Source organism: Schistocerca cancellata, chromosome 1 (assembly GCF_023864275.1).
Source record: "Schistocerca cancellata isolate TAMUIC-IGC-003103 chromosome 1, iqSchCanc2.1, whole genome shotgun sequence".
NCBI classification, from domain to species: domain Eukaryota; kingdom Metazoa; phylum Arthropoda; class Insecta; order Orthoptera; family Acrididae; genus Schistocerca; species Schistocerca cancellata.
Window position 1 is genome coordinate 348,873,111 of NC_064626.1, and position 13,204 is coordinate 348,886,314.

At 38.4% G+C, this 13,204-nt stretch overlaps 1 protein-coding gene across 4 annotated transcripts in view; it reads right to left on the reverse strand.

Moving 5' to 3' along the window:
- The window catches only part of LOC126173769 (probable E3 ubiquitin-protein ligase MGRN1), a 190,727-nt gene that overhangs the window by 165,479 nt on the left and 12,044 nt on the right, over positions 1-13,204 (reverse strand). For all 4 annotated transcript variants that reach the window (XM_049920982.1, XM_049920985.1, XM_049920983.1 and 1 more), the window contains exons 4-6: positions 12,096-12,283; positions 3,221-3,378; positions 2,701-2,835 (exon numbers count right to left, since the gene is read on the reverse strand). In XM_049920982.1, the coding sequence (XP_049776939.1) occupies positions 2,701-2,835; positions 3,221-3,378; positions 12,096-12,283 (481 nt within the window). The remainder of the gene's footprint in view (positions 1-2,700; positions 2,836-3,220; positions 3,379-12,095; positions 12,284-13,204) is intronic.

Consider the following 13,204-nt stretch of genomic DNA (forward strand, 5'->3'; position numbering starts at 1 on the left):
GCAATAAAGTCAACATTACCATCTGATGATAGGTTCAGGCCCAAAACTACACTATGTGATCAAACGTATCCGGACACCTGGCTGAAAATTGCTTACAAGTTTGTGGCACCCTCCACTGGTAATGCTGGAATTCAATATGGTATTGGCCCACCCTTAGCCCTGATGAGAGCTTCCATTCTTACAAGCATACGTTCAAAAAGGTGCTGGAAGGTTTCTTGCGGAATGGCAGCCCGTTCTTCATGGAGTGCTGTACTGAGGAGAGGTATGAATGCCGATCGGTGAGTCCTGGCACGAAGTCAGCATTCCAAAACATCCCAAAGGTGTTCTTAGGATCCAGGTTAGGACTCTGTGTAGGCCAGTGCATTACAGGGATGTTACTGTCATATAGCCACTCTACCACAGGCCGTGCATTATAAACAGGTACTCGGTCGTGTTGAAAGATACCACCGTCATCTCCAAAAAGCTCTTCAAAAAGGTGCTTCAAATATCAATGTAGGCCTGTGCTGTGATAGTGACACGCAAAACAACATGGGGTGCAAGCCCCCTCCATGAGAAACACGTCCACGCCATAACACCACCACCTCCGAATTTTACTGTTGGCACTACACACACTAGCAGATGACATTCACCGGGCATTCATCATACCCACAACCTACCATCGGATCGACACATTGTTTACCGTGATTTGTCACTCCACACAACGTTTTTCCACAGTTCAATCATCCAATGTTTATGCTCCTTACACCAAGTGAGACGTCGTTTGGCCTTTACCGGCGTGATGTGTGGCTTATGAGTAGCAGCTCGACCATGAAATCCAAGTTTTCTCACTTCCCGCCTAATTGTCATAGTACTTGCAGTGAATCCTGGTGCAATTTTGGAATTCCTGTGTGATGGTCTATATAGATGTCTGCCTATTACACATTACGACACTCTTCAATTGTCGGTGGTCTCTGCCAGTCAACAGACGAGGTCGGCCTATACACTTTTGTGCTGTATGTGTCCCTTCACATTTCCACTTCACTATCACATCAGAAACGGTGGACGTAGGGATGTCTAGGAGCGTGGACATACGACAAGTGACACCCAATCACCTGACCATGTTTGAAGTCTGTGAGTTCCACAGAGTGCCCCATTCTGCTCTCTCATGATTACTAATGACTACTGAGGTCACTGATATGGAGTACCTCGCAGTAAGTGGCAGCACAATGCACCTAATACGAAAAACGTATGTTTTTGGGAGTGTCTAGATATTTTTGATCATATAGTGTACTGACAGTACAACAAAATCATTTAAAAAACACTTGTGGCTGGTTGTAGTATTTCATACAGTGAATTGGAAATTTTAACACTGTTACAAAGTTTGTTAACAAAATTGGTAGTTTTAAAAAATGCTCTGCAATTTGTGCCAATGCTGCACCAGCTGTGGTCATAGTTAAGACGATTCACTGGTAAATTAAGAAAAAACTGAATAAATTGTTCAACTTTTCAATACATTATTCATCTGGGCACACTATGTGCAAAAAGTGTCTGAACACTTGCCGCAGTGAACGAAGTGACAAAAATTACCAATACAATATGTGAAGAAAATCAATCACTATCTCAACAAAAATTTAAACAGTTTGTGAAAGAAGTTGGCGCAGATTATGGAGACATACTTCGTCATTCAAAAGTTTGTTGGTTGACCGTGCAAACATGTTCAGCTCACTATTTGCACTTAGAGAAAAGAGCTTTTCTAGTTTTTGAATGAAGAAGTAAAATCAGATACTAAGAAATTTGAAAATAAGCAGCAGATTTCACTTTTCTTTTATTAACTTGGCATTTTTAACAGATTTTACAAGTCATCTAATAATTTGAATTTGCATTTGCAGAGGAAAGGAAAGCACTGTTTCTGATATGTTTATAGATATTAATGGAAACTTACACAATTTAATTTGCAACTAAACAAGGAAAATATCTGCAATTTTTCAAGTTACTCTGAACTGAAATGAGAACACATGGAAGAAAAAGTTTCAAGATTTACTTTCATTACTGATGATGTCTCCAATGAGTTTCATAGTCACTTTAAACATTTTAAATTTCTACAGCAGGGTATCATTTTCGTTAACAATTCAATGAAAACCAGTCTTGGAATTGTTAAAAGTGAGCTTCAAGAAGTGTGTAGTTTACAAAATGATCCATTCATGCTATTGATAATAGAAAGAGATGTTGCAGTTTTGGTCATGCCAAAATATCGGTAACCGAAACTCGCAAACTTCGCTCTTACAACACAATATTTTTTTTGGACCACCATATATTTGTGCATTTACATTTTCATCGATTAAGTCAATTAAATCTCTTCAGCCTAATGCAGTGATCAATGCGTCATTGGAGCATCAACTTTGTTTCACTACAATGCAGAGTGAAATCGATAATTCAGAACTTGTCAATACCAAGTGAAATAAATCTAATGTAAGTATTTAAATATCTCATTGATTTGCCTCATTGAGACAAATAACTAAATAAAAATCAAGGTTTTTGTAATTTATATCTTACACCTTTTACGTGTAGGGACTAGACACAGCTCATGATGACTAACAGTCATCCTTGTAGTTGGCCAGTATGGCTGTGGCAAGACCAAGAGTACACTTGAAGAGGGAAGCACTCGCTGGAAGGGAATATCTCATGAATTCTGGGCTTGATTTAAAGTATGAGGGCACTTACCTGATAGCGAAGAGAATCTGCACAAGAGTTACAAAGACATAAATGTCTACAAGGTAAGATTAAAGTGTCTCTAACATCACACATACATATTACACATTCAGATCCATTATCTTCTGTGTCTTCATCTCCAGCTGCCTGAAAGAAGAAAGTGCCACTTACATGAAATTACAGGGTATTAAGTCCCCCCCCCCCCAAAAAAATAAAGCTTAACATAAAAAGAATTATCTATTGTCTTCTAAACAGTGACATAAATACTTCCTATTGCAGATTTTATTAAAAGTCTAATTGTAGCATTCCATAGCATCCACTATTAACTGCTATTAGTAAACTACTTACTACTATTTGCTAGTTGTTAATTTTATCACGTATTTGCAATAAACTTATTTCTTTGATATACATTAAATATGATATAATGAACTGTGTGTATAATTTTTAAATCAAAACCTCTTTTCACACTTTGTATATAATCTTAAAAAGATAATTTTATTCTTGCAGTTGAGCAGTGAACAATGATACAGACCTTTGCAGTGTCATTATTTTTGTTTTCAATTCCATATATTTCTTGCAATAGGTAACATAGGCCATCAACATACAGCTTTTGCTTGAGTGCTTTCAAAACATATGTGCCATCTGAATGGTGATCTACAACAGCTATTGTCGTGTGTGATTGATGTGGTTCTGTAAAACAAAATTTTAGGAGAAATGTTAGTCAGGGTGCAATAACATAACATTCCTGGCTATCATCTGAAATACAAATGTCACAGAAAGGACACAACTCTTAGTGAATATTTGGAATGATTCCCTTCAACTTACTAAAATGGCATTGGAACTCCACATCTATCAAAATACAACATATTAAAATTATAAGTGCTAAGAAGAAAATAATAATATACACATTTTGAAAAGAGTAATTTTGCTCTAATGCAACAGTGAGTTCATATAGTCAGATACACCATTTTTATCCCTGCCAGTGTGAGTATGAATCCATCATTCTTCCCGCTGATAGCATCTCAGTCTGCTTCTTTTAAACTCCCAAGAACTTGCATTTTCTTGCTGACATTAACGTAGTTCAATGTTTGCTTTGAGTATGCCTAGCAATCTTAAAGATATTTACATTCCATAACTAGAGTAACTAGTAATCATTATACATATTGTTGTTGTATCCCCCCTCCCCAAGAGGTACTCTATCACTATTACTGTCTTGACTGTCAAAAATGGTAATTAAATAGTTTTCAGTTTGTTAAGGAAACAAATACTGTCACAACTCCTTTTTTGGATAAGGCTTTTTTTATTTTTATTTTCTGGTTCCTCTAGTATGCTACCACAAACACGTAACACCTTTACAACTATATCATCTGTCAAATGTACTAACTTACGACTGTTAGCTGGAGTAGACAGAAGGTATGCACTAGCAAAACAACATCTAAATTGTCCAACAGTCCAGCATATGCATTTCTCTGTATACCGCAGTGTCATGAGCATGATGGAAATCACTATATGCATAATTATTGCTGTCATCTGCATAGTGATGATGATGATGATGATGATGATGACAATGATGATGATTGGGGTTTTCAAGACTCAACCTATTAGTCTTTTTATCCTTGTAATCAATTAACCAATAAGAGAGTTTTATGAGAAGTGTAGAGACAGTTGTGTCTAGAGTTGTGACACTGTCACAAGAAATGACTTACTGAGAACAGTGGATTGAGGGTACTGATAAATAGGACATAAGTCATGCACAGATGAAGGCAGAGAAGATAAAGATTAATGTAGCGTAAGAGCTGGTGTGGAATATGTACCCCACCACTACCCTCTCTGTAGCAATACCTGGAAAGGACACCAAAAGAATGGAACAAGTTCTTCAAAAAATGGAAAATCCAGGATTGAATGTAACAATTTTATGAGAAGCAAAGTTGCTACTCATCATATAGCGGAGATGCTGAGTCGCAGATAGGCACAACAAAAAGACAACACTCACAATTATAGCTTTCAGCCATTAAGGCCTTTGTCAACAATACTCTCTCTCTCTCTCTCTCTCTCTCTCTCTCTCTCTCTCTCCCCCTCTCCCTCTCTCTCAAGCAAATGTAACTCACACACACGACTGCAGTCTCAGGCAACTAAAAACCACACTGCAAGCAGCAGCACCAGTGCATGATGGGAGTGGTGACTGGGTGGGGGTAAGGAGGATGCTGGAGCATGGAAGAGGAGGGATAGTATGGTGGGGGTGGCAGACAGTGAAGTGCTGCAGTTTAGGCTGTGGGCAGCAGAGAGGTGGGGAGGGGGAGGGGAGTAGTAGTGGAAAAGAAGAGAAACAAAAAGAATGGGTGTGGTGGTGGAATGACAGCTATGTAATGCTGGAATGGGAACAGGGAAAGGGCTGGATGGGTGAGGACAGTGACCAACAAGTGTATTATCAGTGATAAGGACAAATAAGGGATAAATAAATTTCAAGTATTGGGAGGTAAGATTTGGAGTTTATGTCTGGGCCTGGGTAGAGTTATTTCAGGACCATCCACGGGCTAAAACAAGCAGCAGGAGTGATCCCCTTCCCAACTCCACCCCGTAAGTCAACTATAAAAATGAGAGTATTAAATCAAGGAGTAATATCTACTTTCCCACACTATCAACTAGGACCTGTAGTAGTATCTCATAAAGATATAAAGTACGCTGTACCTCAGGTGAGTCTGCACATGGGTATGCAATGTGATGACTATCAGTGTCACTCCTCAGGTGTGCTGAGGAAGGTTCTCTTGCCACAGAATGTAGTCATATGTGAGGTAAGTATAATCAATAGGGATTTCACATAAGATTACATCTTCTGTTTGAGAGGAGAAAAGTGCCATCTTCCATTTCAATGATAGAAGCTTTTATCATTAGAAGTTTTTTGAGTCAGATGTTGATCACCCATTATTTTTCCCATTTTTGTAAGATACACTGTCTGATACGTGTCCATAAGTTGGCTTTTGGGATTTGTTGGCAAAAGGTCCATCAAGGAGGCTTCCTTACCTAATGTACCAGAACAACCATTGTCAGAAATGCCTATATGGTCCAGTGTCCAGAGGAATACCATGGAGGTTCCAGCACTGTCAAGGTCATATAAAAGTTTGGAAATGGTGGACACCAATAGATGAATAAGAGAGTAATTTTCAATCACCTTCAAATTACTAAGAGAGTCAATGCACTGGAGAATGTTTTCGACAGGCTGAAGTTTTATGTGTGTAAGAGCACTTTGTGCTATCACTAATTTCACTGTACACACTGCATACCGTGAAAAGGGAGTGTTGTTCACAAACATTTGTATCAATAAATGCATAGCTGACTTTCTCATCATCCTTGGAGAGAGCACTATATATCAGGCTAAAGATTGCACAGCCACAGAGGACCCAACAGAAACTATAGTGATGATTATTAGGATTTATGTGAACCTTAATGCCATGCTGGAGGCCCACTCATATTACATGTTGAGAAATACACCATGATGAGAGCTCCATTGGTGTGGTAGAGAGACTAGTTATTGTGAGAGGAAAAAGAGCTCCCGATGAATGTCTTTTACTATTATTGTTACTGTTCTCACTGTTTTCAAATGATTCAAACAAATAAAGATGTTGCGGATCCAGAAAACTGTACGTAACAGGGATATTCTAGTCTATAATAAATCCTAAGAACATAATTGAAGAGGTGTTGGAAGTGTCTCTTTACTAGTGGAATACCAGCTTCCACAAGGAGACTCATGTGGAAAGCTGCAGTCGACAGGTGGACTCAACTGTGGTGCACAGGGTCTAGTACACCTAAAAGAGAAGGCGCTGCTGACCTGTACGTTACCGGCAAAATTTTACTAGAACCTGCGCAGACTGCTCCCTAAAAGGATTTCTAAAGAGCCATAGGGAGTTTAATTTATACCCATTGGTCATCCTGTGGGTGGGTGGACTGAGGTCTGTAGAAGTGCATGACTGGGAGTTCCTTTCACCAAGCCTCCCAACTAGATGTTGTTGTAATTGAAATATTCCAAGAAAATTGAGTCTTATTTCAAATAGGTACCGAAACATGCAGTGACAGTTGCTAACAGCTTCAATCCACCCTTGGTATGTTGGTGAAAATGCATGTAGATGGTAGGAATAAAACATCATCTGAAATTATATGAACATTATTCTGAGCCATTAGTACAGGATCCCACAGAAAGTGTAAATGATGGTAATGAGATATTTAGCCTGTTAACAACAACCAATCATGAGTAAAGAGTCATAATGGATGCAGGGATTAGTGGCCACAAGGTAGTCATAGTGAAACTAAATACCATAACATCCAGACTGTATGCCAATTAAGTCCTTTCTGGAGTATGCTAATGATGTAGCTCCATTTTTAGCAGTAACACATAACCACTTGCTCAACAAAAGCTCTACACCTAAAAACGGAGTAGTTGCACAGGTCGTATTGATGCACTTGGAAGAAAATAGAAATAATGTGCTGAATTATAGATTCATATAACTGACATCAATTTGCAGTAGGATTTTGGAACATATACTGTGTTTGAACATTATGAAATACTTCAAAGAAAATGATCTATTGACATATAGTCAGAACAGATTCATAAAACATTATTCTTGTGAAACATAACTGGCTCTTCATTCACAAGAAGTAATAAACATTATCAACAGGGTATCTCAAGTTGATTCTGTACTTCTAGATTCCCAGAATGTTTTTGGCTTCATTCCTCACAACCAGCTTCTAATCAAATTGTGTGGCTATGGTGAATTGTCCCAGGTGTAGGGTTGGATTTCTTGTCAGTAAGACCACAGTCTGCAGTAACAGCCAATAAGTCATCTAGTGAAACAGAAGTGATATCTGGAGTTCCCCAAATAAATGTTATGGGCTCTCCGCTGGTTCTAATCTATATAAACAATTCAGGAGACAATCTGAGCAAACCTCTTAGATTGTTTGCAGATGTGCTTTTGTTTATGCTCTAGTAAAGTCATCAGAACATCAAAATTAAGCAAAATTATTTAGTCAAGATACCTTTATGATACGAAAAGTGGCACACTAATTATAAACAACAAAAAAAGTGTGAGCTCCCCAAAATAGTAAATAAAAAATCCTTTAAATCACATAAATTTAAAGGTTGTTGATTCAACCAAGTACTTAGAAATTACGATTATGAAAAACTTAAATTGGAACCATCACACAGAAAATGTTGTGGGCAAGGTGAATCAAAACTGTTGTTTTACTGTAGAATGCTTAGAAAATCCAACAAATCTACTAAAGACACTGTCTACACTACACTCATCCACCCTCTTCTGGAATACTGCTGAGTGATAGACGTTCCTTACCAAATACGATTAACAGAGGACGTTGAAAAAGTTCAAAGAGTGGTTGCTTATTTTGTATTAGGGGAGAGAGTGTCATGGACATGATAAGAAAGTTGGCAAAAAAACAAAGGTGTTTTTCGTTGCGGTGAGATCTTTCCACAAAACATCAGTCACCCAACTTTCTCCACTGAATGCAACGATAATTTGTAGACTCCCACCTATATAGGGAGAAATGACCATTATAATAAAATATGATAAATCTTTGTTTCTACATAAAATATTTAACTATATTGCGAAAAGTTGCTACTCACCATATAGTGGAGACGTTGTGTCACACATAAGCACAACAAAAAGAGTCACAAATAATTACTTTCCATCCTGGATATTAAATAAAGATTTTGGTGTTTATTTTTACAGGTGCTATTCATGAGTGGAGTGGCAAAGATATAGTCTTAAAAAGTTCTACGAAACCTTAGCCAAGCACTTAAGTGTGATTTGCAGAGTACTCATGCAGATGTAGCTGTAAATTTTGTGGACAAAAAACTATACTCATCATCACTGACCCATACCCCTGTCTTCTGAAGGGTTGCATGAAGACGACATTCTGCTGAGTTAGTGACAGACAACTCCAGCAATAAATTTGGTTCTGCAATGGCACCAATTTGATTTACGGTAAATGTGAAGAGAGTAGTGCTCAAGACTGAACCTTAAGAATCCTGTACCAGCTCCTACTAGGTACAGGAGTTTTTAATAAAAATTGGTAGACTGCTTCAGAAGCCCCATCCAGGTAACATAATTAAGAGATAGTGACACAGCGCTGTATTGTGTGCATTTCGTATGTCAAGGAAGACCACTATCATGTGCTGACAAAGTAGGAAAGTCTCCTTCACAGCAGATGCCAGTCATAAAAATAGGTCAGTTGTGGATCTGAAACTTTGAGATCCACACTGAAATGGTGAAAGCCCTTGTTCCTACACACCAACAGAGTCTGTTTGGATCAAGTCACATTAAGCTGATTTGACCGTAGTCATATATATTGTGTATTGTTCAAACAAATTTCGGGCTTGCAGCCGGTCGGCTGCAAGCCCGAAATTTGTTTGAACAGTCAATTCACCGGGAAAATTTTAAAATTCACATATTGTGTATTGTTTGCAAGTCTTTATCTGTTGGGTGAATCTCCACTATATGGTGAGTAGCAACTTTCCTTCTCACAATATTGTTAATATTAACTTTTGATTTTCATGATTGTGAAATGTTAGTAATTTTACAAATGCAATGGACGTGATGCATTAAATATAGACTTGAGCTTGGAGTTACTATAGCCTTCTTCTTCTTCTTCTTCTTCTTCTTCTTCTTTTCTTCTTCTTCTTCTTCTTCTTCTTCTCCTCCTCCTCCTCCTCCTCCTCCTCCTCATTTAAAAAAAAAAAAAAGTAAGACTTTCATCCGAATTTTCCTTAAAGGTACTGAACTCTCAAAACAATAATGGATAACTGCCAGACTATGAATCCTGAAGTCCAGGTTTCAATCCACAGTTGGTCCTACAATTTTTTCTGTCAATAATTGCTTTCTTCACTTCTGGTAAATTTCAACTTGCACTATTATTTACATTAAATTGGAAGTTCTCTATAACTAACTGGTAAGTCAGTTCAAAGTTCAGAAGGCAAGGGCATACTGCCTACAATAGGACCATGGCTATACTCCATTTGGTGAAACAAGATCTCTGAAATTAGAGTATCAGCTTTCAAGTATGAGGTGCAAAAGACTATCATTAGCACTGCTTAAAAGCCAAAGTCATTTGTAACTGTGATGTTGTCATAGAAAAGTAAACAAAATCATGATGTGTGATTAGTTGCGGTAGGCATGTGAAACTAAGGCCACTTTGAACTACCTGGGATCTTTTTTTGCCATACAAAGAATAGCAGTTTATTGCAGTACTCAAACCAGGCTTAGAGTTGAGGGATAGCTGTACCAGGACCAATTACATAGTTATTGATCTTCTTGTATTTCATTCCTATATTGAAATTTATAAGGGGATGAAATAGAACATTTCTCCACTCATATAAAGCACTGCTTTCATTCCCATGTACTGCACAGTTTTTAGTTCCTTTCCACATTGATAATACATAAATTTATGAGCCCGTATGTTTCTAAACCAGAAGGAAAGCCCATTGTTGTTAATTAGATGATATAATAACTACAAACAAGAAATGCTACACACAAAATGTTGCCTTAGAAAGAGGAGTGTGTCAAAATGGATGTCTGCTTATCATATCTAGGAACAAGTACAACAACAAATGCCACTGACAAGGGAACATCCCCATCGCACCCCCCTCAGATTTAGTTATAAGTTGGCACAATGGATAGGCCTTGAAAAACTGAACACAGATCAATCGAGAAAACAGGAAGAAGTTGTGTGGAACTATGAAAAAATAAGCAAAATATACAAACTGGGTTGTCCATGCGTAAGATAGGCAATATTAAGGGCAATGTGAGGCGAGGAGCGCTGTGGTCCCGTGGTTAGCGTGAACAGCTGCGGAACGAGAGGTCCTTGGTTCAAATCTGCCCTCCACTGAAAATTTTGCTTTCTTTATTTTCGCAAAGTTATGATCTGTCCGTTTGTTCATTGACGTCTCTGTTCACTGTAATAAGTTTAGTGTCTGTGTTTTGCGACCGCACCGCAAAACCGTGTGATTAGTTGACGAAAGGACGTGCCTCTCCAATGGGAACCGAAAACATTTGATCGCAAGGTCATAGGTCAACCGATTCCTCCACAGGAAAACACGTCTGATATTTTGTATACGACACTGGTGACAGCATGTGCGTCACATGACAGGAATATGTTGTCGACCCACCTAACTAGTACACTTGGCGAATGGGTGAAAAGTTTCTTCTACCTTGCCCGATTTAGGTTTTCTTGTGGATGTAATAATCACTCCAAAAAAAGTGATGAAAACATAAGAGTTTTTCACATAAACTGAAAATAAAAAGTTAAAATTTTCGGTCGAGGGAAGATATGAATCAAGGACCTCTCGTTCCGGAGCTGTTCACGCTAACCACGGGACCATGGACCTCCTCGCATCACATTGCCCTTAATATTGCCTATCTTACGCATGGACTACTCAGTTTGTATATTTTGCTTATTTTTTCATAGTTCCACACAACTTCTTCCTATTTTCTCGATTGATCTGTGTTCAGTTTTTCAAGGCCTATCCACTGTGCCAACTTATAACTAAATCTGAGGGGGGTGCGATGGGGATGTTCCCTTGTGAGTAAATACATCTGTAACACTACTAAAACCAATTAAAGGAGACAACAGATAGTGATAGTTTCACACTAATAAAACAACCATTTTTTTCCCAAGAATAAAGCTGACCATGTTGTGGCACAACATGCTCAGTTTCAATGGCTGCTTCACAACCCAAGCCATCTAGATCCCCTCCGCAACTAGCTTCTCTAAACTGTGCAGATGGGAATTATTCCTACAACACATCCTCCACTCCCATAATCGTACTGGCATCGATCTCGGGTAACCCGCTGTCTCCACACCCTCCACCCTACGGTTTCCCTTTCCTCTGTCCTGTCACCCCCTCCCAATTCATATCCCCACACTGCCTTCAGCATGTGCCGCTTACTACTGACTGCTAAGATTATACCAGCCCATATATCTGTTCCCCTCCCTCCCGCAATCCTCCCGGATGTCTCCCTTCGAGCCAATAGCCGTCCAACCCCAGTCCATCTCTCTGCCTCCCATTTCCCTGTCCCTATACCCACCCCACCCAACTCTACTCTACTCTCACCACAACCAGTCCACCTGCTACAAAGTAGCATTGGCACCATTAATCTAGCTGGCACCATGTAGAAGCATATCTGGGTGTGTGCGCATGCATGCGTATGTGTGTGTGTTTTGTTCCAGCCAGTCAAAGGATAACTCCAAAAGCTAGCATGTTTTCTATCTTTTTCATGTGCCTGTCAACAATTTGATGCTTCTGCTTTTCAGTGAGTGGTCGCCTTTAATCCTAAAATATTTCATTTCTACATCAACTTCCCTATAATACTAAAATAAGATTTTGTTAAGTATTATGTAATTACCATCACTCCCATCTTCTGCGACACAATGAATTGCAATTGGAATAATTTCTTTGTCAGTGTTGTATGTAAGTTCTTCATCAGAATAACAGCTGGGGTCAAATACATGAGTTGCTTGGCTGAACAATTGGTTGCTTCCACGTTTGTAATGAAATGTTTCTGAATTCATTCCTGGGTTCCGAGGATGAAAACTGGAAAAATAATATCAGACATTTATGTTTACTAATTTTTGTTCACTTCAATAAGTATGAAAAATCATAGCTCTTCCAAACATACTGAGCTGACACAAAATGTAAAAAATATGAGTGTACTATCTACAAATTAATTACATTTTTTTTAAATGTAAACATTTAATTTCATTTAACATGGTCCAGTATTATAATTCAAACAAACTTTTCATTCTATATTGGTATGAAGAACTGCTTCCCACTAAGCATGCTCCTTTGCAAGTGTTTGACACGTGATAAATATGTTTCAGGTGCAATAGCTGAAAGTTACGACAAATCAGTATCACTCCACAGTTATACACCTACAAACTCTGAAAACACGTGCTGGGGCGAGTAATTGTGTTAAGACCATTCTAGAGCATTTGTATAAAATGCAGGGTGACTATCTGTAAGTAGGAAGGAAGACCAGGTATTAAAGTGCCTTCAACGATTGATTTATTAGAGGCAGGCGAAAAGTTAAGATTGGATAAGAATGGGGAAGGAGACTGATTATGTTCTTTCAAAAGGACCCATCCCAGCATTACCTTTATGTGACTTAGGGAAACAACAGGAAACCTATAACTAGATGGTCCCCACTTCTCTCAAATGCAGGTACAGTGTTGTAAGCACTGTGCCATCTCAGCCAGTATCAGTTTAAGGCAATACAGAAGTTCATACGTGTTGGTAAAGTCATTATTCTCATGAACAGAAACAAAATTTTACATGCAAGCTGATATCATGATGATAAGAGCAACTGCAAATGTAACGGCCAAATTATGTACGGAAGCAAAATCAATGTAGGTCACCGATAAAATTTTATTGTGAAGAGAACAAAATATGTTTGAAATAACAGTTGACACAAATAATGCCTGATCAAGACAGTTGATCATGTCTGTCTAGTTTGCA